Source organism: Cetorhinus maximus, chromosome 1 (assembly GCF_964194155.1).
Source record: "Cetorhinus maximus chromosome 1, sCetMax3.hap1.1, whole genome shotgun sequence".
Classification (NCBI taxonomy): Eukaryota; Metazoa; Chordata; class Chondrichthyes; order Lamniformes; family Cetorhinidae; genus Cetorhinus; species Cetorhinus maximus.
The window spans coordinates 189558706-189583792 of record NC_135879.1 but is presented as its reverse complement, the minus strand read 5'-3'; the positions used below and the strand labels follow the sequence as shown (position 1 = coordinate 189583792).

Below are 25087 nucleotides of genomic sequence, written 5' to 3'. Positions count from 1 at the left end.
GTTTAAGGGGGGGTGGGACAAGTAGAGCTGGATAGAGGGCCAGTGATCGGTGGAGATAGCCAAAAGATGTCATAGACAAAGGGACAAAGAGGTGTTGAAGGTGGTGATATTATCTAAGGAATGTGCTAATAGGTGACATTAAGGGTAGAAAGCAGGACGAGCAAGGTACAGATAGCCCTAGTGGGGGTCGGGTGGGGGGAAGGGATCGAAATAGACTAAAATACATATAAAAATAATAGAAATAGGTGGGAAAAGAAAATCTATATAAATTATTGGAAAAAAGGGGGATTGGAAAGGGGGTGGGGATGGAGGAGAGAGTCATTGATCCAAAATTGTTGAACTCAATATTCAGTCCGGAAGGCTGTAAAGTGCCTAGTCGGAAGATGAGGTGCTGTTCCTCCAGTTTGCGTTGAGCTTCACTGGAACAATGCAGCAGGCCAAGGACGGATATGTGGACATGAGAGCAGGTTGGAGTGTTGAAATGGCAAGCGACAGGGAGGTCTGGGTCATGCTTGCAGACAGACCGAAGGGGTTCCACAAAGCAGTCACCCAGTCTGCATTTGGTCTCTCCAATATAGAGGAAACAGCATTGGGAGCAGCAAATGCAATAGACTAAATTGAGGGAAGTGCAAGTGAAATGCTGCTTCACTTGAAAGGAGTGTTTGGGCTCTTGGACAGTGAGGAGAGGGGAAGTAAAGGAGCAGGTGTTGCACCTTCTGCGGTTGCATGGGAAGGTGCCGTGGGAGGGGGTTGAGGTGTAGGGGGGTGATGGAGGAGTGGACCAGGGTGTCCTGGAGGGAACGATCCCTGCGGAATGCCGCCGGGGGGGGTGAAGGGAAGCTGTGTTTGGTGGTGGCATCATGCTGGAGTTGGCAGAAATGGCGGAGGATGATCCTTTGATTGCGGAGGCTGGTGGGGTGATAAGTGAGGACAAGGGGGACCCTATCATGGTTCTGGGAGGGAGAGGAAGGTGTGAGGGTGGATGCGCGGGAGATGGGCCGGAGACAGTTGAGGGCCCTGTCAACCACCGTGGGTGGAAAACCTCGGTTAAGGAAGAAGGAAGACATGTCAGAGGATCTGTTTTTGAAAGTGGCATCATCAGAACAGGTGCGACAGAGGCGAAGGAACTGAGGGAATGGGATGGAGTCCTTATAGGAAGCCGGGTGTGAGGAGCTGTAGTCGAGGTAGCTGTGGGAGTCGGTAGGCTTGTAATGAATATTGGTGGACAGTCTATCACCAGAAATTGAGACAGAGAGGTCAAGGAAGGGAAGGAAAGTGTAAGAGATGGACCATGTGAAAATGATGGAGGGGTGGAAATTGGAAGCAAAGTTAATAAATTTTTCCAGGTTCAGACGAGAGCATGAAGCAGCACCGAAGCAATCACCGATGTACCGGAGAAAGAGTTGTGGGAGGGGGGCGGAGTAGGACTGGAACAAGGAATGTTCCACATACCCCAGAAAGAGACAGGCATAACTGGGACCCATAGCCACACCTTTTATTTGGAGGACGTGAGAGGAGTTTAAGGAGAAATTGTTCAGTGAGAGAACAAGTTCAACCAGACGGAGGAGAGTAGTGGTGGATGGGGATTGTTTGGGCCTCTGTTCGACGAAGAAGTGGAGAGCCATCAGATCATCCCGGTGGAGGATGGAGGTGTAGAGGGATTAGACGTCCATGGTGAAGAGGAGGCGGTTGGGGCCAGGGAACTGGAAATTGTTGATATGATGTAGGGTGTCAGAGGAATCACAGATGTAGGTGGGAAGGGACTGGACAAGGGGAGAGAGAATGCTGTCAAGATAGCAAGAAATGAGTTCCATGGGGCAGGAACAGGCTGACACGATCGGTCTGCCGGGACAGTCCTGTTCGTGGATTTTGCATAGGACGTAGAAGCGAGCCGTCCGAGGTTGGGAGACTATGAGGTTCGAAGCTGTGGAAGGAAGATCTCCAGAGGAGATGAGGTCAGTAACAGAGGTAAAAACATACTTGACCTCATCCTAACCAACCTGCTTGCCACAGATAAACCTGTCCATGATAGTATTGGTAGGAGTGACCACGCACAGTCCTTGTGGACACGAAGTCCCACCTTACATCGTGTTGTGTGACAATACCACCATGCTAAATAAGATAGATTTCGAACAGATCTAACAACTCAAGACTGGGAAACCATGAGGTCCTGTGGGGCAGCAGCAGAATTGTACTCAACCGCAATCTGTAACCTCATGGCCTGGCATATCCCCCTCTCTACCACCAAGCCAGGGGCTCAACCCTGGTTCAATGAGGAGTGCAGGCGGGCATGCCAGGATCAGCACCAGGCATACCTAAAAATGTGGTGTCAACCTGGTGAAGCTACAACGTAGGACTACTAGCGTGCCAAACAGCATAAGCAGCAAGTGATAGACAGAGCTAAGTGATTCCAAAACCAATGGATCGGATCTAAGCTCTACAGACCTGCCACATTCAGTCGTAAATGGTGGTACAATTAAACAATTCACTGGAGGAGGAGGCTTCACAAATATCCCCATCTCAATAATGGGGGAACACAGCACATCAGTACAAAAGATGAGACTGCATCATTTGAAACAATCTTCAGCCAGAAGTGCCAAGTGGATGATCCATCTCGGCCTCCTCTGGAGGTCCCGAGCATCACAGGTGCCAGTCTTCAGCCAATTCGATTCACTCCATGTGATATCAAGAAACAGCTGAAGGCACTGGATAGTGCAAAAGCTATGGGTCCTGACAATATTCCGACAAGAGTACTGAAGACTTGTGCTCCAGGATTTGCCGAGCCCCTAGCCAAACTGTTCCAGTACAACTACAACGCTGGCATCTACTCGGCAATGTGGAAAATTGCCCAGGTATGTCCTGTACACCAAAAGCAGGACAAATCCAACCCGGCCAATTATTCCCCCATCTGTCTACTCTTGATAATCAGTAAAGTGATGGAAGGGGTCATCAACAGTGCTCTCAAGCAGCACTCGCTTAGTAGTAAAAATAAAAATACCTGGAAAAACTCAGCAGGTCTGACATCATCTGCGGAGAGGAATACAGTTAACGTTTCAAGTCCGTATGACTCTTCAACAGAACAGTTCTGTTGAAGAGTCATGCAGACTTGAAACGTTAACTGTGTTCCTCTCCGCAGATGCTGTCAGACCTGCTGAGTTTTTCCAGGTATTTTTTTTTTTTTTTTGGATTTCCAGCATCCGCAGTTTTTTGCTTTTATCCTTTTGCTTAGTAGTAACCTGCTCACTGACGCTCAGTTTGGGTTCTGCCAGGGTCACTCAGCTACTGACTTCATTACAGCTTTGGTTCAAACATGGATCAAAGAACTGAACTCCCGAGGTGAGGTGAGAGTGACAACCCTTGATGTCAAAGATTTGACGGAGTGTGGCATCAAGAAGCCCTAGCAAGATTGGAGTCAATGGGAATCAAAGGGAAAACTCCTCGCTGGTTGGAGTCATACCTAGCACAAAGGAAGAGGGTTGTGGTTGTTGGAGGTCAATCATCTCAGTTCCAGGACATCACTGCAGGAATTCCTCAGGGTAGTATCCTAGGCTGAACCATCTTCAACTGTTTCATCAATGACCTTTCGCTTATCATAAGGTCAGAAATAGGAACGTTCACTGATGATTGCACAATGTTCAGCACCATTTGTGACTTCTCAGGTCCTGAAACAGTCCATGTCCAAAAGCAGCAAGACCTGGACAATATCCAGGCTTGGGCTGATAAGTGGCAAGTAACATTCGTGCCACACAAGTGCCTGGAAATCACCATCTCCAACAAAAGTGATTCCGTCCATCTCTCCATGACATTAAATGGCATTAACACCGCTGACTCCCCCACTATCAACATCGTGAGGGTTACCATTGACCAGGAACTGAACTGGACTAGCCGTACAAATACTGTAGCTACAAGAACAGGTCAGAGGCTAGAAGTCCTGTGGCGAGTAACTCATCTCCTGACTCCCCAAAGCTTGTCCACCATCCACAAGGCACAAGTTAGGAGTGTGTTGGAATACTCTCCACTTGCTCAGATGAGTACAGCTCCAAGAACACTCAAGAAGCTTGACACCATCCAGTACAAGGTAGCCCACTTGATTGGCATCCCATCCACAAACATTCACTCCCTCCACCACCGATGCTCAGTGGCAGCAGTGTGTACCATCTACAAAATGCACTGCAGCAACTTACTGAGGTTCCTTAGGCAGCACCTTTCAAAACCACGACCACTACCATCTAGAAGGACAAGGGCAGCAGACACATGGGGACACCTCCACCTGGAAGTTCCCCTCCAAGCCACTCACCATCCTGACTTGGAAATATATCATCGTTCCTTCACTGTCTCTGGGTCAAAATCCTGAAACTCCCTCCCTAACAGTACAGTGGGTGTACCAGGGACTGCAGCGGTTCAAGAAGGCAGCTCACCACCACCTTCTCAAGGGTAATTACGGATCGGCAACAAAAGCCAGTGATGCCCACATCCCATGAATGAATAAAAAAATTCCAATTCTAAAGGGCTGAGAATGGGTGCAAATGTTATCAAAATATTCATCTGCCAATAGCACTCAATTTCGAGTAATTATTGACAGTTCTGGATGAATGGAGCAGTCTAACAGGAGTAGAAAATTGCATATAGGTGAAATGCAAAGCGAACAATTGCAACAGCACAAAAATTATAATAAAGTTCAGAAGGCAACTCAACCTTTTCCCCTTTCAACCATGACAAATACTATCAGTAGACCAGGACATAATGGGAAAAGAGGAAAGGAAATCTATTTGTAGGCATGAGTATGCATGCAAATGACAGAATAGCTCAGCATTCTGTCTGCTGAAATGGAGTTAATTTAGCATGACATAGTTGTTCCTGATTGCTATTCCATATCCCCTTTACCAAATATGATTGCAGGGTGCCTGGGAGGAGGTGGTGTTGGGCTTGAGTCTACAGCTGACCATTATTGTCATAGCTGTACCCAGATTTGTTGCCTGATGCCTGCACATGTCCTAGTGGTAGTCTCGTATTTAACTTGGTTGCAGTGAAGATACAGTGCTTGCATATTAGCATCTTGTGTCTTGACATACTTCTATCTTGGTATGTATGGCTAGTCAGGCTACACTAGCTGTTGGTTACCTTGGCACAACTTCTTTCATGCAGGACTATTTAAGGCATGGGTATTGATTTGTCATTGCAACTTGGTGTTCCAGCTTCCTTTGGAAAAAGAAGCCACTGCATGCATTCATTCTCAAGTGTCAGCTGTGGCTCAATAGGTAGCACTCTTGCCTCTGTCAGAAGGTTGCAATTTCGAGTCCCACTTCAGGATTTAAGCATAATAATCTAGATTGAGGCTCTCGTGCAGTACTGAGGGAGTGCTGCACTGTCTTTCGGATGAGATGTTAAACTGAGGCCCCATCTGTCCTCTCAAGTTGGATGTAAAAGATCCTATGACACTATTTCAAAGAAGAACAGGGAAGTTATCCCGAGGCAACAAGGGAGCTTCTTTGAAGGCAAACTTGTGGATTTCTAAAGGAAGAAGGGGACAACCATCTCTGGATACAAGAATTTGTGAGATTTGATTTGGAACTTTACTTAGAAAATGATCATTTTGGTATGGTCCAAGGTATGTGTAATGTGAAATAAAAACAAGAAATGGCGGAAAAACTCAAGAAAAAGTCTGGCAGCATCTGTGGAGAGAGAAACAGTGTTAACATTTTAAGTCCATATGACTTCTTCAGAGCTGAAGAGTAGAAATGTGATGGATATCATTCTGTTTAAGAGGGGTGGAGCAAAATAGAAGGTCAGGGATAGGTGGGAGATCTGGAGAGATTGACAAAAATGTCATGGACATAAGACAAAGGGAGTGTTAATGGTAGTGTTAAAAACTAAAGAAGGTGCTGATAGTGGCATAAAGGTAAGGTAGCAGAATGTATTAATAGCAGAACAAGGGCCAGAGCTCCGTTCCTTTATCAAATTTAATTGCAGATCATTTTCTCATTTTTCTTGGGGTGCCTATGCATTTACTTTTTAATTGAAATCCTTCATCCTGTATTAAAACAGTAAAATTTAATACAGGATTCAAGGGGAGGAGCTTTATGTTCCCAATGTGGGTCCCGCCCACCAGTTGGAGGACCAGTGGGAAACATGCAATCTCTTCTCTGAGGGAGGCCCTTCCCTGGCCTACTCCTATTCCTATGTTCTAATGTAATCCCCCTATCGCACTCACCACGAGTAAACAAAAACAGGACATCATAATCTAGATTAGGTTTGACAATGACAGAATAAGGTTTTTTGTGTTTTGTATTTGTGTCCTAGCAATACATGCAACATTTGACTCACTTTGGAAATGGCCTCACAATCATGAATTTTCAATGATTTGTGCACTATAACACCAAATCCTTCTCCTGCTCAGCTCTCAAGGATGAGCATGCAACTCTGTACAGTATGAACATGCCCCCGATAACTGTATAATGTTCCATTTATCTATATTAAAAGATATCTGCCAGATAAGGGTGCATTCCTCACCACACCTAGGTCTGCCTGCAATCCATTTTCTCCTCACACCCACTCATATATATTTGTGAATGTGTGATTGTCAAACTACAAAACGTTGCTGTCATTTGACGCAGCGGATTATTAAGCTATATATAAGCTTTGGAAATTAATTTTAAAAATTTAGCTTTTTTGCTCTTGTTTCTTTTAGGTCATCTGTAAGTCAGATACTCCTACTGGAGATGTTTTACTCGATGAAGCTTTGAAACATATTAAGGAAACACAGCCACCAGAAGCAGTGCAAAGCTGGATTGAACTTCTCAGTGGTGAGTGAGCAAAAGAGCCCAGAAGGGTACAAATGACAAGCACTCTAATGTAAAACAAAATTCATAGAAATATAAAACAATAATTTCAAATATTCCACAAGATAGACAGCTAAACTTGAATTGTTTTTAGAAGTATGTTTTAATTAATGCAACAGTATACTTAAAAAAACTATTTTTCCACAAAGACTTTCTTGATTATTTGCCACAACTTCAGAATATTGGATGAGTCTCTGGAGAAAGGAGGCTGTTTGCACTGTCTCTGTGGAGTGTCCATTAACATTACAGCAAGAAATGAGGGAATGCTTGTCAATGTGTACTCCTTGTTTTGGTGATTTTATTAGAAATGTGAGAAGGTACTTTACTGTTTTGTAATTGTTACAAGTGAGTTTTACCTAAAACCTATTTGGAAAATAATATAGCTTATCCATCACTTACAAGTTTAGTGTCAAAAATGTTGTAAAAATATAATAGGCTGTTTTTTTGTCTGCAGGTTTAAGTCCCATGAAGGCCATGTTTCATAGGAGTTTTACTACATTAAAGGTTTTTTCATTAATTCCTGGTATATTAGCCTCGCTGGCAAGGCTGTTATATATTGCCTATCCCTAATTGCCCTTGAGAAGATAGTGGTGAGCCACCTTCTTGAACGTCTGATGTCCATGTGGGTGTTGGTACATCCACAGTGCTGTTAGGAAGGGAGTCCCAGGATTTTGACCCAGCAATAATGAAGGAATGGCGATATAATTCCAAGTTAGGATGGTGTATAAATTGGAGGACTTACAGGCAATGGGTTTCTCATGCATCTGCTGTCCTTCTTCTTATGGGTGATAGAGGTCACAGGTTTGGAAGCTGCTGTTGAAAGAACCTTAGTGAGTTGCTGCAATGCATCTTGTAGCTGGTATACACACTGTTGCCACTGTGCACCGGTGGTAGAGGGAATGAATGTTTAAAGCAGCGGATGGGGTGCTGATCAAGCAGAATGCTTTGCCTTGTCAAGCTTCTTGTGTGTTGTTGGAGCTGCACTTATCTAGGCCAGTGGGAGAGTATTCCACGACACTCCAGACTTGTGCCTTATAGCTGGAGGACAGGCTTTGGGGAGTCGGGAGGTGAGTTACTCACCACAGAATTCCCAGCCTCTGACTTGCACTTGTAGCCACACTATTTATATGGCTGGTCCAATTAGGTTTCTGGCCAATGGTAACCTCCAGGATGTTAATGTTGGAGGATTTAGTGATGGTAACGGCGTTAAGTGTCAAGAGGAGATGGTCCTATTATCTCTTGTTGGAGATGATTGTTGTCCAGCACTTGTGTGGTACAAATTTTACTTGCTACTTATCAGTTCAAGCCTGAATGTTGTCCAGGTTCAGCTGCATGTGGGCACGGACTGCTTCAGCACCTGACGAATTGCAAATGGTACTGGAATCGTCAGTGAACATCACTACTTCTGATCTTATGATGGAGGGAAGGTTATTGATGAAGCAGCTGAAGATGTTTGGGCCTAGGACACTACCCTGAGGAACTCCTGCAGCGATATCCTGGGGCCAAAATGATTGTCCTCCAACAAGTGCAACCATTTTTTTTGTGCTAGGTATGATCCAACCAGTAGAGAGAAGTCCCCCTGATTCCCATTGACTTCAGTTTTGTTAGGCCTCCTTAGTGCCATATTCAGTCAAATGCTACTCTGATGTCAAGGGCAGTCACTCACATCCAACCTCTTAAATTCAGCTCTTTTGTCCATGTTTAGACCAAAGGTGTAATGAGGTCTGGAGCCGAGTTGCCCTGGTGGAAACCAAACCAAGCATCAGTGAGCAGGTTATTGCTAAGTAAATGCCCTTAATAGCACTGTCGATGACACCTTCCATCATTTTACTGATGACTGAGAGTAGATTAGTGGAGCAATAGTTGGTCGGATTTGATTTGCCCCGCTTTTTGTGGATAGGACAAACTGAGCAATTTTCCACATTGATGGATGCCAGTGTTGTAGCTATACTGGAATAGCTTAGCTAAGGGTGTGGCTAGTTCTGCAGCACAAGTCTTCAGTACTACAGTTGAGATGTTGTCAGGGCCCATAGCCTTTGTTGCTTCTAACACCTTCAGCCATATCCTGATATTATATGAAGTGAATCGAATTGTCTGAATGCTGGCACAAATGATGGGGATCTCAGGAGGAGGCATAGATGGATCATCCACTTGGCACTCCTGGTTGAAGATTGTTGCAATGCCCTGTCAGTGCCTTGCTGGGTTCTCCATCATTGAACTTGGGGATTTTTGTGGCGCTGCCTCCTCCCGTTTGTTGTTCAAATTTCCACCACCTTTCATTGGACTTGGCACGGGTGCAGAGCTTTGATCTGACCTGTTGGTTGTGGGACCGCTTAGTGCTATCTGTAGCATGCTGCTTCTGCTTTTTAAAATGCATGTAGTTCTGTGTTGTAGCTTCACCATGAGGCTGGCATCTCATTTTTAGGTGTGCCTGCTGCTGCTCCTGGTGTGCCCTCCTACAGTTCCCATTAAACCAGGTTGGTCCTGTGGTTTGATGGTAATGGTACAGTTAGAGATGTGATGAGCCGTGAGATTACAGATTGTGGTTGAATACAATTCTGTTGCAGCTAATGGTCCACAGTGCCTTATGGATGCCCAGTTTTGAGCTCCGAGATCGTTTCTGACTGAATCCCATTTAGAACTGTGGTAGTGTCAGATAGCGCAAAGGTGAGTGTCAGTGGTGTGAAGTTGAGACTTCTCCACAATGACAGTGTGATGGTCACTCCTACCAAGCCTGTCACGGACAGATGCATCTGCAACCGGTAGATTGGTAAGGCTGAGTTCAAGTAAGTTTTTCCTTCTTGATTCTCTAACCACCTGGCGCAGGTCCAGTCTGGCAGATATGCTCTTCAGGACCGATAAAGGGTCACAGACCTAAACTGTTAACTCTGATTCTCTCCCCACAGATAATGCCAGACCTGCTGAGTATTTCAGCATTTTCTTTTTTTATTTGGGAAATTGGAAAATCTGCCAGAACTGGCTTCACCTAATTTTGCCTGAACATCTTGCCTGTTTAGATAGGGGCCAATGACACACAGTGGCCTTTATGCAATTATCCTTTTGCAAATGAATTTATATCTCATGGCTGTTCTTTCTCTCTCTTCCCCTTTTTAAGTGACTACTTTTTTTTTGCAACAAAAACAAAAAATGCTGGAAAAGCCCAGCAGAGCTGACAGCATCTGTGGAGAGAAAGACAGAGTTAACATTTCGAGTCCGTATGACTCTTCTTCAGAGCTGAAGGGAAATAGAAATGTGGTGAAATATATAATGTTTAAGGGGGGACGGAACAGGTGAAGCTGGATAGAAGGCCAGCGATAGGTGGAGGCAAAGGGGAGATTGTGAAAGATGTCATAAACAAAAGGTCAAAGGGTTGTTAATAGTGTTGGTTCTGCCTAAAGGAGGTGCTAATGCTGAGAGCGGAAAGCAGAATGTGATAATGGCCGGACCAAGGTAAGCACTCTGGAAAGTGAAAGATGGCCCTAGTGGGGGTGGGATGGGGGGGAGAAGACGGTGGTGGGAGAAAAGATCGAAAATAGGCTAAAAGCTGGGAATAAAACAATGAATCAAATGGAAATAAATTTAAAAAATAATAATAATGAAAATAAGTGGGGGAAGAAAATAAATAAATAAATAAGAAAAATGAATAAGAAAAAACGGCGGTGGGGGGATCAGAAAGGGGTCGGGATGGAGGAGAGAGTTCATGGTCTGAAGTTGTTGAACTCAATGTTAAGTCCAGAAGGCTGTAAAGTGCCTAATTGGAAGATGAGGTGCTGTTCCTTCAGTTTGCGTTGAGCTTCACTGGAACATTGCAGCAGGCTAAGGACGGACATGTGGGCATGAGAGCAGAATGGTGTATTGAAATGGTAAGCGACAGGAAGGTCTGGGTCATGCTTGCGGACAGACCGCAAAGCGGTCACCCAGTCTGCATTTGGTCTCTCCAATGTAGAGGAGACTGCATTGGGAGCAGCGAATGCAGTAGACCAAATTGAAGGAGGTGCAAGTGAAGCGCTGCTTCACCTGAAAGGAGTGTTTGGGTCCTTGGATGGTGAGGAGGGGGGAAGTAAAGGGGCAGGAATTGCACCTTCTGCGATTGCTGAGAAGGTGCTGTGGGAGGGGGTTGAGCTGTTGGGGTGATGGAGGAGTGGACCAGGGTGTCTTGGAGGGAACAGTCCTTGCGGAATGCCGACAGGGGGGTGAAGGGAAGGTATGTTTGGAGATGGCATTATGCTGGAGTTGGCAGAAATGGCGGAGGATGTCCCTTTGAATGCGGAGGCTGGTGGGATGATAAGTGAGGACAAGGTGGACCCTATCATGGTTCTGGGAGGGAGAGGAAGGTGGGAGGGCAGAGGTGCGGGAGATGGGTCGGACACGGTTGAGGGCCCTGTCAAGCACTGTGGGTGGGAAACCTTAGTTAAGGAAGAAGGAAGACATGTCAGTAGCACTGTTTTGGAAGGTGGCATCATCGAAATAGATGCGACAGAGACGAAGGAACTGAGAGAATGACTCCTTACAGAGAGCAGGGTGTGAGGAGCTGTAGTCGAGGTAGCTGTGGGAGTCGGTGGGCTTGTAATGAATATTGGTGGACAGTCTATCACCAGAAATGGAGACAGGGAGGTCAAGGAAGGGAAGGGAAGTGTCGGAAATGGACCATGTGAAAGTGATGGAGGGGTGGAAATTGGAAGCAAAATTGATAAAAAATTTTCTAGGTCCAGATGAGAGCATGAAGTGGCATCGAAACAGTCATTGATATACCGAAAAAAGAGTTATAGGAGGGGGCCTGAGTAGGACTGGAACAAGGAATGTTCCACATACCCCATAAAGAGACAGGCATAACTGGGGCCCATGCAGGTATCCATAGCCGCACCTTTTATTTGGAGGAGGCGAGACAAGCTTAAGGAGAAATTGTTCAGTGAGAGAACAAGTTCAGCCAGACGGAGGAGAGTGGTGGTGGATGGGGACTGTTCAGGCCTCTGTTCAAGGAAGAAGCAAAGAGCCCTCAGACCATCCTGGTGGGGGATGGAGGTGTAGAGGGATTGGACGTCCATGGTGAAGAGGAGGTGGTTAGGGCCAGGGAACTGGAAATTGTTGACATGATTTAGGGCATCAGAGGAATTGCGAATGTAGGCGGGAAGACACTGGACAAGGGAAGAGAGAACGGAGTCAAGATAGGAAGAAATAAGTTCCATGGGGCAGGAACAGGCTGACACGATTGGTCTACCGGAACAGTCCTGTTTGTGGATTTTGGGGAGGAGGTAGAAGCGGGCTGTCTGAGGCTGGGAGATTATGAGGTTGGAAGCTGTGGAGGGAAGATCTCCAGAGGAGATGAGGTCACAGTCCTGGAAAAAATGGCTTGATGGAGATCAATACAGTGCACTGTATTCTGCACTTTGCAGTTGTGTCCACATGGTGTCATCATAAGCCAATTTATTAACTGTTAGAAGCTGTTCAGATCTCAACCTTATTTATTAATTAGGAGAGCTGAGATGCATTATAATTACAATTTGAACTTGTGTCATCTATTTTCAAAGTGGAATACTATATGATTTCACATTATGTCAGGCACTTTTATTCCACTGTAAATAGGCATACCAGTTACCCTCTTTAACATTCTTACCTCCTTATGTTTACCACCACACCACCTACTGCACCCTTGTTTGATGCCAGGAGATTAACACACCCCTCATTTCCCGCCAAAATGTCCATTTACTCATGAACAAGATCCTTGCCACCCCATAATTTTATTAGGGATGTTGGCATTGATGTCCTGGCTTGAACTTGAACTTGTCTCACAGGAGGTCCTTATTGTAGCCTGCCGAGTTCCTTGGTTTCCAGATTCTCTGTCCAAATGTACTAAAGATACTGTTCTTAATGTTTTGGAGCTGGCTGTATAATAAATGGTTTTATACTGTTATTTTGTACAAATCCTTTTTTAATGTGTGAAATATTGCAAACTTCACTGGAGACAGTCCAATGGTTGATGCAGTGCACTGACAATTCCAGGGGAATTTTTGAAATTTATTATTTTGTGACTGGTCGCGCAAATTATGTGTTATAGCCAATTGACTTTTCGAATGCTTCTGATTGATAGCATTTATACATTATTGTTTATATTAGCCGATGTATTTCAGAATCCTCTGATTTTATGAAATCTGCCATTGAGCATTTAAGTATACAGAAATGCTTCTTGGGAAGTTTTAAAAGGCAATATTAGTTTGATTTTCTGTGTTTTATGTTAATTGATCAATTTTTAAAATTCATTTTTAAAAATTCATTCGTGGGATGTGGGCTTTGCTGGCTGGACCAGCACTTATTGCCCATCCCTAGTTGCCCTTGAGAAGATGCTGGTGAGCTGCCTTCTTGAGCTGCTGCAGTCCATGTGGTATAGATACACCCACAGTGCTGTTAGGAAGGGAGTTCCAGGATTTTAACCGAGCAACAATGAAGGAACGGCAATATATTTCCAAGTCAGGATGGTGAGTGACTTGAGAGGGGATCTTCCAGGTGGTGGTGTTGCCATCTATCTGCTGCCGTTGTCCTTCTAGATTGTAATGGTCATGGGTTTGGAAGGTGCTGTCTAAGGAGCCTTGGTGAATTCCTACAATACATCTTGTAGACGGTACACACTGCTGCTACTAAACCTCAGTGGTGGAGGGAGTGAATGTTTGTGGATGTGGTGCCATTCAAGCAGGCTGTTTTGTCCTGGACGGTGTCAAGCTTCTTGAGTGTTGTGGGAGATGCAATCATCCAGGCAAGTGGGGAGTATTCCATCACACTCCTGACATAGGACCATAGAAAAGTTACAGCACAGAAGGAGGCCATTTGGCCCATCTTGTCTATGCCAGCCCAAGGACACCCAGGTGCCTTTTCTAATCCCACCTTCCTGTACCCGGCCCATAGCCCTGCAGCTTACAGCACTTAAGGTGCAGATTCAGGTACTTTTTAAAAGAGTTTAGAGTTTCTGCCTCTACCACCAACTTGGGCAGCGAATTCCAGACACCCACTACCCTCTGCGTAAAAAAGTTCTTCCTCATGTCCCCCCTACACCTTCTGCCACTTATCTTGAATCTATGTCCCCTGGTTCTAGAATTCTCCACCAAGGGAAACAATTTTATCCTGTCCACTCTATCTATTCCCCTCATAATTTTGTACACCTCAATCAAGTCACCTCTCAGCCTTCTTTGTTCTAAGGAAAATAATCCCAACCCATCCAATCTCTCCTCATAGCTACACTTTTCTAACCCTGGCAACATTCTTGTAAACCTCCTCTGCACTCTCTACAGAGCTATTACGTCCTTCCTGTAACGCGGTGACCAGAACTGCACACAATACTCCAGTTGTAGCCTCACCAGTGTTTTATATAATTCCAACACTATATCCTTACTTTTATATTCTATACCTCTGCCAATGAAGGAGAGCATTCCATACGCCTTCTTTACAACCTTGTCTACTTGAACTGCTCTCTTCAGGGACCTGTGTACTTGTATGCCAAGATCTCTCACTTCATCTACCCCTCTTAGTATATTCCCATTTATTGTGTAATCCCTGTAACTGTTTGACCTCCCTAAATGTATGACGTCACACTTCTCTGTGTTAAAATCCATCTGCCACTTTACCGCCCACTCCACCAACCCATCTATATTGTTTTGGAGGTTATGGCTATCCTCTACACTATGCACTACTCGGCCAATCTTTGTGTCATCTGCAAATTTCCCAATCGTGCCCCCCACGTTCACGTCCAAATCGTTAATATATAACACAAACAGCAAGGGCCCCAACACCGAGCCCTGTGGAACACTACTTGAGACAACTTTCCATTCGCAAGGGCATCCATCAACCATTACCTTTTGTTTCCTATTACAAAGCCAACCTTTTATCCAGTTTGCCACATTACCCTGAATCCCATGGGCTTTTACTTTCCTGACCAATCTGCCATGTGGGACCTTGTCAAATGCCTTGTTAAAATCCATGTACACAACATCCACTGCACTACCTTCATCAACCCTTCTTGTCACTTCCTCAAAGAATTCAATCAAATTTGTGAGGCAAGACCTTCCTTTAACAAATCCATGGCCAGTCCAGTTCAGTTTCTGGTCAATAGTAACCCCCAGGATGTTGATTGCGGGGGATTCAGTGATGGTAATGCCATTGAACGTCAAGGGGCGATGGTTAGATTCTCTCTTGTTGTAGATGGTCATTGCCCGTCACTTGTGTGGCGTGAATGTTATTTGCCACTTGTCAGCCCAAGCCTGGATATTGTCCAGGCCATGCTGCATTTGGACATGAACTGCTTCAGTATCTGAGGAGTTGTGAATGGTGCTGAACATTATGCAATCATCAGCAAACATCCCCACTTCTGACTTTATGATGGAAGGAAGGTCATTGATGAAGCAGCTGAGTATGGTTGGGCCTAGGACACTACCCTGAGGAACTCTTGCAGTGATGTCCTGGAACTGAGATGACTAACCTAATAACCAACTCACCCAACCGCCTCCTCTTCACCATGGACCCCCATCCCCCACCGGGATGGTCTGATGGCTCTCCGCTTCTTCCTCGAACAGAGGCCCGAACAATCCCCATCCACCACTACTTTCCTCCGTCTAGCTGAACTTGTTCTCACACTGAACAATTTCTCCTTAAACACCTCTCACTTCCTCCAAATAAAAGGAGTGGCTTTGGGTACCCGCATGGGAGGGAAGGGAGTGAGGCAAAAGACAGGAAATTACAGGCCAATTAGCCTGACCTCGGTCGTTGGTAAGATTTTAGAGTCCATTATTAAGGATGAGATTTCAGAATACTTGGATGTGCATGGTAAAATCGGGCAAAGTCAGCATGGTTTCATCAAGAGGAGGTCATGCCTGACAAATCTGTTAGAATTCTTTGAGGAGGTAACGAGTAGATTAGACAAAGGAGAGCCAATGGATGTTATCTACTTGGACTTCCAGAAGGCCTTTGACAAGGTGCCGCACAGGAGGCTGCTCAGTAAGATAAGAGCCCATGGTGTTAGAGGCAAGGTACTAGCATGGATAGAAGATTGGCTGTCTGGCAGGAGGCAGAGAGTGGGGATAAGGGGGTCCTTCTCAGGATGGCAGCCGGTGACTAGTGGAGTTGGGACCACAACTTTTCACTTTATACATTAATGATCTAGATGAAGGAACTGAGGGCATCCTGGCTAAGTTTGCAGATGATACAAAGATAGATGGAGGGACAGGTAGTATTGAGGAGGCGGGGAGGCTGCAGAAGGATTTGGACAGGTTAGGAGAATGGGCAAAGAAGTGGCAGATGGAATACAACGTGGGGAAGTGTGAGGTCATGCACTTTGGTAGGAAGAATAGAGGCATAGACTATTTTCTAAATGGGGAGAGAATTCAGAAATCTGGAGTGCAAAGGGACTTGGGAGTCCTACTCCAGGATTCTCTTAAGGTTAACTTGCAGGTTGACGCGGTAGTTAGGAAGGCAAATGCAATGTTAGCATTTATTTCGAGAGGACCAGAATATAAAAGCAGGGATGTGCTGCTGAGGCTTTATAAGGCTCTGGTCAGACCACATTTAGAATATTGTGAGCAATTTTGGGCCCTGTATCTCAGGAAGGATGTGCTGGCCCTGGAGAGGTCCAGAGGAGGTTCACAAGAATGATCCCAGGAATGAAAGGCTTAACATATGAGGAACGTTTGAGGACTCTGGGTCTATACTCGATGGAGTTTAGAAGGATGAGGGGGAATCTGATTGAAATGTACAGAACACTGAAAGGCCTGGATAGAGTGGACGTGGGGAAGATGTTTCCATTAGTAGGAGAGACCAGGACCCGAGGGCACAGCCTCAGAGTAAAGGGAAGACCTTTTAGAACAGAGATGAGGAGAAACTTCTTCAGCCAGAGTTTGGTGAATCTATGGAATTCATTGCCACAGAAGGCTGTGCAGGCTAGGTCATTGAGTGTATTTAAGACGGAGATAGATAGGTTCTTGATTGGTAAGGGGATCAAAGGTTACGGGGAGAAGGCGGGAGAATGGGGTTGAGAAACTTATCAGCCATGATTGAATGGCGGAGCAGACTCAATGGGCCGAATGGCCTAATTTCTGCTCCTATGTCTTATGGTCTTATGGGCCCCAGCTATGCCTGTCTCTTTATGGGGTATGTGGAACATTCCTTGTTCCAGTCCTACTCCGGCCCCCTCCCACAACTCGTTCTCTGGTACATTGATGATTCATTTCTTGCTATCTTGACTCCATTCTCTCTCCTCTTGTCCAGTCCCTTCCCACCTACATCCGTGATTCCTCTGACACCCTACATCATATCAACAATTTCCAGTTCCCTGGCCCCAACCGCCTCCTCTTCACCATGGACGTCCAAACCCTCTACACCTCCATCCCCCACCGGGATGGTCTGATGGCTCTCCGCTTCTTCCTCGAACAGAGGCTTGAACAATCCCCATCCACCACTACTCTCCTCTATCTGGCTGAACTTGTTCTCACACTGAACAATTTCTCCTTAAACTCCTCTCACTTCCTCCAAATAAAAGGTGTGGCTATGGATACCTGCATGGGCCCCAGCTATGCCTGTCTCCTTATGGGGTATGTGGAACATTCCTTGTTCCAGTCCTACTCCGGCCCCCTCCCACAACTCTTTCTCCGGTACATCAATGATTACTTCGGTGCTGCTTCATGCTCTCGTCTGGACCTGGAAAAATTTATTAATTTTGCTTCCAATTTCCACCCCTCCATCATTTTCACATGGTCCATCTCTGACACTTCCCTTCCTTGACCTCTCTGTCTCAATTTCTGGTGATAGACTGTCCACCAATATCCATTACAAGCCTACCAACTCCCACAGCTACCTCGACTATAGCTCCTCACACCCCGCTTCCTGTAAGGACTCCATCCCATTCTCTCAGTTCCTTCGCCTCCGTCGCATCTGTTCTGATGATGCCACTTTCAAAAACAGTTCCTCTGACATGTCCTCCTTCTTCCTTAACCGACGTTTTCCACCCACGGTGGTTGACAGGGCCCTCAACCGTGTCCGGCCCATCTCCCGCGCATCCACCTTCACACCTTCTTCTCCCTCCCAGAAACATGATAGGGTCCCCCTTGTCCTCACTTATCACCCCACCAGCCTCCGCATTCAAAGGATCATCCTCCGCCATTTCCACCAACTCCAGCACGATGCCACCACCAAACACATCTTCCCTTCACCTCCCCCCCCCCCCCCCCCCCCCCCCCCCCACCCCCCGGCAGCATTCTGCAGGGATCGTTCCCTCCGGGACACCCTGGTCCACTCCTCCATCACCCCCTACACCTCAACCCCCTCCCAAGGCACCTTCCCATGCAACCGCAGAAGGTGCAACACCTGCCCCTTTACTTCCCCTCTCCTCACCGTCCAAGGGCCCAAACACTCCTTTCAAGTGAAGCAGCATTTCACTTGCACTTCCCTCAACTTAGTCTACTGCATTCGTTGCTCCCAGTGCGGTTTCCTCTATATTGGAGAGACCAAACGCAGACTGGGTGACTGCTTTGCAGAATACCATCGGTCTGTCCGCAAGCGTTACCCAGACCTCCCTGTCGCTTGCCATTTCAACACTCCACCCTGCTCTCATGCCAACATGTCCGACCTTGGCTTGCTGCATTGTTCCAGTGAAGCTCAACGCAAACTGGAGGAACAGCACCTCATCTTCCGACTAGGCACTTTACAGCCTTCTGGACTGAAGATTGAGTTCAACAATTTTAGATCATGAACTCTCTCCTCCATCCCCACCCCCTTTCCAATTTTCCCCGTTTTTGTTTTTTCCAATAATTTATATAGATTTTTCTTTTCCCACCTACTTCCATTATTTTTAAGTGTATTTCCATCCATTGTTTTATCTCTACCTTTTAGCCTATTTCAATCCCTTCCCCCCACCCCACCCCCACTAGGGTTATCTGTACCTTGCTCGTCCTGTTTTCTACCCTTAATTAGCACATTCCTTTAGATAATATCACCACCTTCAACACCTCTTTGTCCTTTTGTCTGTGACATCTTTTGGTTATCTTCACCCTCTATCTGGCCCTCTACCGAGCTCCCCCCCCACCCCTTAAACCAACTTACATTTCACCTCATTTCTATTTTTACTTAGTTCTGTTGAAGGGTCATTTGTACTCGAAACGTTAACTGTGCTCCTCTCCACAGATGCTGCCAGAACTGCTGAGTTTTTCCAGGCATTTTTGTTTTTGTTTTGGATTTCCAGCATCCGCAGTTTTTTGCTTTTAACCTAATAACCACAGCCCTCTTCCTTTGTGCAAGGTATGTCTCCAACCAGTGAAGTGTTTTCCCTCTGATTCCCATTGACTCCAGTTTTGCTAGGGCTCCTTGGTGCCAAACTCGGTCAAATGCTGCCTTGATGTCAAGGGCAGTCACTCTCGCCTCACCTCGGGAGTGCAGCTCTTTGACCATGTTTGAACTAAGGCTATAATGAGTTCAGGTGCTGAGTGGCTCTGGCAGAACCCAAACTGGGCATCAGTGAGCAGGTTATCGCTAAGCAGGTGCCGCTTGATAGCACTGTTGACCCCTTCCATTACTTTACTGATGATGGAGAGTAGACTGAAGGGACGGTAAGCAGGTTGGATTTGTCCTGCTTTTTGTGTACAGGACATATCTGGGCAATTTTCCACATAGCCAGGTAGATGCCAGTGTTGCAGTTGTACTGGAACAGCTTGGCTACAGGCACGGCAAGTTCTGGAGCACAAGTCTTCAGTACTATTACCAGAATATTGTCAGGGCCCATAGCTTTTGCAGTATCCAGTACCTTCAGCCATTTCTTGATATCACGTGGAGTGAATTGAATTGACTGAAGACTGGCATCTGTGATGCTGGGTACTTCCGGAGGAGGCTGAGATGGATCACCCACTCAGCACTTCTGGCTGAAGATTGTAGCAAATGCTTCAACCTTATCTTTTGCACTGTTGTGCTGGGCTCCCCCATCGTTTCGGATGGAGATATTTGTGGAGCCACCACATTTGTGGAGTTGTTTAATTGTCCACCACCAGTCATGACTGGATGTGGCAGGACTGCAGAGCTTAGATCTGATTCGTTGGTTGTGGGATCACTTAGCTCTGTCGATCACTTGCTGCTTATGTTGTTTTGGAACGCAAGTAGTCCTGTGTTATAGCTTCACCAGGTTGACACCTCGTTTGTAGGTATGCCTGGTGCTGCTCCTGGCATGCCCGCCTGTGCTCTTCATTGTACCAGGGTTGATCCCCTGGCTTGATGGTAATGGTAGAGTGGGGGATATGCTGGGCCATTAGGTTAGAGAATGCGTTTGAGTACAATTCTGCCGCTGCTAATGGCCCACAGTGCCTCATGGATGCCCAGTCTTGAGTTGCTAGATTTGTTTAAAATCTACCCCATTTAGCACAGTGGTAGCGCCACACAACACAATGGAGTGTGAAGGCGGGACTTCATCTCCACAACGACTGTGAGGTGGTCACTCTTACCCATGCTGTCATGGACAGATGCATCTGCAGCAGGCAGGTTGGTGAGGATAAGGTCAAGTATATTGTTCTCTCTTGTTGGTTCCCTCACCACCTGCCACAGACCCAGTCTAGCAGCTGTGTCCTTTAGGACTTGGCCAGCTCGGTCAGTCGTGTTGCTACTGAGCCACTCTTGGTGATGGACATTGAAGTCCCCCACCCAGAGTACATTCTTCACCCTTGCCACCCTCAGTGCTTCCTCCAAGTTGTGTTCATCAGCTGAGGGAGGGTGGCACATGGTAATCATCAGGAGGTTTCCTTGCCCATGTTTGACCTGATGCCATGAGACTTCATGGGGCCCGGAGTCGATGTTGAGGACTCCAGGGCAACTCCCTCCCACCTCTGCTGGGACGGTGATGGTGGTGTGGTGTCTGGGACATTATCTGAGGATGACTATGGGCAGAATATTACGCTCAGTGTGCAGGTGTGCGCCTGGGCTTAAAATGACGCACGATGACGTTGGGCTTTCATCCTGATGTCATCGCGCACTCACGTGATATTTCATTGGGCGGACGCGCGTTGGAGTCAGCTGCGTGCCCGCCGATAATTAAAAGGCTTATTAAGGCCATTAACAAGCTAACCAAATTCAAATCTACACTGCCCATCCGACCGTATGGTTGGCGGGCAGGCGAAAAGGCCAAGCGGCCTTTACATTTTTTAGGAAACCTCATCCACAAGCGGGATGAGGTTTCCTAAAGCAAATAAACATTAAATAAAAGCTTTATTTTGGAATTAAAAACATGTCCCATCTCATGTGACAGATTCACATGAGGGGACATGTTTTATTAACTTTTTACTGTGTTTATTAATTTTTTTAAAAAGCACTTCAATCTCCCTGAGGCAGTTCTGTGCCTCAGGGAGACTGAAGTACTCTTTGGCGCACTGCTTGCTGGGCCCGGCTCTCCCTCCTCCCCCTGCCCGCACAGGTAGCGCTCAGCGCTGCTGCTCATGATCCACGCAGGGCAGGCCGTAATTGGCTTATCTGCGTGAAATTGCGGTGCGGAGCCAATCGTGGGCAGCGGTCGGCTGCCTCACCACCCCCGCCGAGCACCCTGGCCAAGGGCAAAACCCTGCCCTATATCTCCATCCGAAACGATGGGGGAGCCCTATGTCTCCCACCTTTGGCACTAGGCCCCATACATTAGTAAGTGGGACTTTGCAGGGTCGACGGGGCTGAGTTTGGTCCATCCGGTTTTATTCCTTTTTTGAGGCTTTGTAGTGGTTTGATACAACTAGGCCATTTCAGAGGGCATTTAAGAGTCGGGCTGCGGGTCTAGAATCACTTGTAGGCCAGACTAGGTAAGGATGGAAAAAGGACATTAGTAAACTAGATGGGTTTTTATAACAATCGACAATGGTTTCGTGGTCATCGTTAGACTTCTAATTCCAGATTTTTATTGAATTCATATTCCACCATTGGCCATGACGAGATTTGAACCAGGGTCTAAAAGCATTAACCTGGGTCTGTGGGTTACTGGTCCAGCGACAATACCACTACGCCATCTCCTCCCCTCATTGCTAGGAATGCTTCATCCAGCTCACCTGAGACCTCCGTCAATAGTCTATCTGAGCCCATCCTGTTGATTCTGAATACTTCCCTATCCTGGTCCCCTCTATTTGACAACAGATTTGAGGCAAATCACCTTAAGGCCTCAAACTCTCAGGTTTCTATTTCAAAACCAAGGTGAACTGGTGGCTCAGGCACCATTTTTGCAATTATGTCTCAAGTGGGATTTATTTTGCTTTTATGTTACTGTTTTTAAAATATCACTAATATTTCTCAACAGTAAACATGTTATTCAGCAAGCTATAATAATGTAAGCGAACAGTATTGATAGTAATTACAGAATGACAGAATCATAGAATTGTTACAGTGCAGATGGAGGCCATTCGGCCCATCATGTCTTCACCAGCTCTCCAAATGAGCATCATGAGTTAGTGTCATTCTCCTGCTTTTTCCCTGTACCCTTGCACATTGTTTCTATTCAAATAATCATCTATTGCCATCTTGAATGCCTCGATTGAACCTGCCTCCATCACACTTCCAGGCAGTGCATTCCACACCCAAACCACTCGCTGTGTGAAAAAGCTTTTTCTCGCTTCACATTTGCTTTTGCAAGTTTCGCAAGTCACTTTTAATCTGTTCTCTCGTTCTTGATCCCTTGACGAGTGGAACAGTTTCTCCCTTTCTACTCTATCGAGCCCCCTCATGAGTTTGAACACTTCTATCAAATCTCCTCTTAGCCTTCTCCTCTCCAAGGAGAAGTCCCAACTTCTCCAATCTATCTTCATCTTCTCATCCCTGGAACCATTCTTGTAAACCTCTTCTGCACTCTCTCCAATGCAATCACATCTTTCATATAGTGTGGCACCCAAAACTATACACAATACTCCAGCCTGGAGTTCTGAAATGCTACTTGTACAGAAACCAAAGGATTTAATTCTGCATTTTTTTGTACATTAAAATAATTTTATAGAAATTGTGAATTAACATTTTCATATATAAATTTATATCCTACAGATCACACTGTTATTGAACTTTAGAAACAGATTCTACAGAAATTGTGCTATGGGATCCCTCTTGCATAGTAATCTTCCAATATCCTGCAGTGTTGGGATATTTAGTAATGAAATGTATTTGAGTGCTTCCAAACTGCTTTTTTGGAAAGTAATTTAACCATTCCTGGAAGTGTCTAGATGAACATAAAGCTGAATAGCATGTTCCCATGGCTTTATTTGGGACAAAAACAAAAATTGCTGTAAAAACTCAGCAGGTCTGACAGCACCTGTGGAAAGGAAGACAGAGTTAACGTTTCGAGTCCGTATGACTCGAGTTCTGATGACTCTGTCTTCCTTTCCACAGGTGCTGTCAGACCTGCTGAGTTTTTACAGCAATTTTTGTTTTTGTTTCAGATTTCCAGCATCCACAGTATTTTGCTTTTACTTTATTTGGGAAGTTGGTGCTTGGGACAGAGGGTGGGATGCATTGATTTAAAATTGTTGTTGAGAGCGAAGAGAAAGGTGAAGATAATTTTATTTATACAGAGATGTAGCAACATGAATACATTGCTGCAGGGAATGATTAAGGTCAGACAATTGTATCTTTTAAGGAAATGTTAGATAAATATTTGAAACTGAAGAAGATACAGAGCTATGGGGAGGGAGCAGTGCAACAGGTTTGGTTTTGGATTACATCAGTAATAAGCTGGCGCAGATATGATGAGCTTGAATGACTTCTGTACTATAAATTTCTATAGGTTTATCTCTATGATCTTAGATGTCAGCCCTGGTTTGGTGGTAGCACTCTCACCCCTGGGTTAGAAGGTTTTGGGTTCAAGTCTCAGAACTTGAGCACAAAAATCAAGGCTGACTCTTCAGCACAGTACTGAGGGAGTACTGCACTTTTGGAAGCACCGTCTTTCAGATGAGATGTTAAACTGAGCCTCTGTGTGCCCCCCCAGTTGGACATAAAAAAAATTCCATGGCACTATTTTAAAGAAGAGCATGGATGTGATTCCTGGTTTCATGGTCAATATTTATCCCTCAATCAACATCACAAAAACAAAAACATCTGGTCATTTTCATATTGTTGTTTGTGGGAATTTGCTGTGTGCAAATTAGCTGCATCCTTTCCTACATTACAACAGTGACCACACTTCAGAAGTACTTCAATGGCTGTAAAGCACTTTGGGACGTCCTATGGTTGTGAAAAGCACTATGTAAATGACAAGATTTTTTCTTTTTAATGGCTCGGTGTTGGGCTAAATCACAGGGACCAGCAAGTTTGAAATTTAATCCCCTATCTGTGTTTGATGAGCTGTGTTGGCATTCACCATCGTGCCTCTGGGCTCTGGGAGTCAGTATTGCCGTCAAACAACACCGTAACGATAACCTGGTCACTGATGTTTAGTTTGGCTTCCTGGTCTAACATGTGCCTTGATCTAGACATGCATGCAAGCTGGAAGGAAGAGTAGATGCTCTCTGCCAAGACATCATTCAACAGAACCATAGAACACTACAGCACAGAAAACAGGCCATTCGGCCCTTCTAGTCTGTGCCAAAATATTATTCCACTAGTACCATTGACCTGCACCTAGACCATAACCCTCCAGACCTCTCCCATCCATGTATCTATCCAATTTATTCTTAAAACTTAAGAGTGAGCCCGCATTTACCACGTCAGATGGTAGCTCGTTCCACACTCTCACCGCTGTCGAAGTTCCCCCTAATGTTCCCCCTAAACCTTTCCCCTTTCACCCTAAAACCATGTCTTCTCGTGTTTATCTCTTCTAATCTAAGTGGAAAGAGCCTACTCGCATTTATTCTGTCTATACCCCTCATAATTTTGTAAACTTCTATCAAATCTCCCCTCATTCTTCTACGCTCCAAGGAATAAAGTCCTAATCTGTTTAATCTTTCCCTGTAACTCAACTCCTTAAGACCCGGCAACATCCTAGTAAATCTTCTCTGCACTCTCTCAATCTTACTGATATCCTTTCTGTAGTTAGGCGACCAGAATTGCACACAATACTCCAAAGTTGGCCTCACCAATGTCTTATACAACCTCACCATAACATCCCAACTCCTATACTCAATACTTTGATTTATTGAATTTATGAGTATTGATACTAAGGGTTCTGGCAAAACTGAGGCCAGTGCGGGCCAAAGGGAAAATCCTCTGGTGGCTGGAGCCATTACTGATGCAAATGAAGATGGCTTTGGCTGTGTGAGACCACATCATCACAGCCTACA

General features: G+C 45.6%; 1 protein-coding gene across 1 annotated transcript in view; it reads left to right on the top strand.

Moving 5' to 3' along the window:
- golph3a (golgi phosphoprotein 3a) overlaps positions 1–25087 on the top strand; it is a 139348-nt gene that overhangs the window by 101746 nt on the left and 12515 nt on the right. The window contains exon 3 of the mRNA XM_078551240.1: positions 6689–6803. Coding sequence (XP_078407366.1) covers positions 6689–6803 — 115 coding nt within the window. The remainder of the gene's footprint in view (positions 1–6688; positions 6804–25087) is intronic.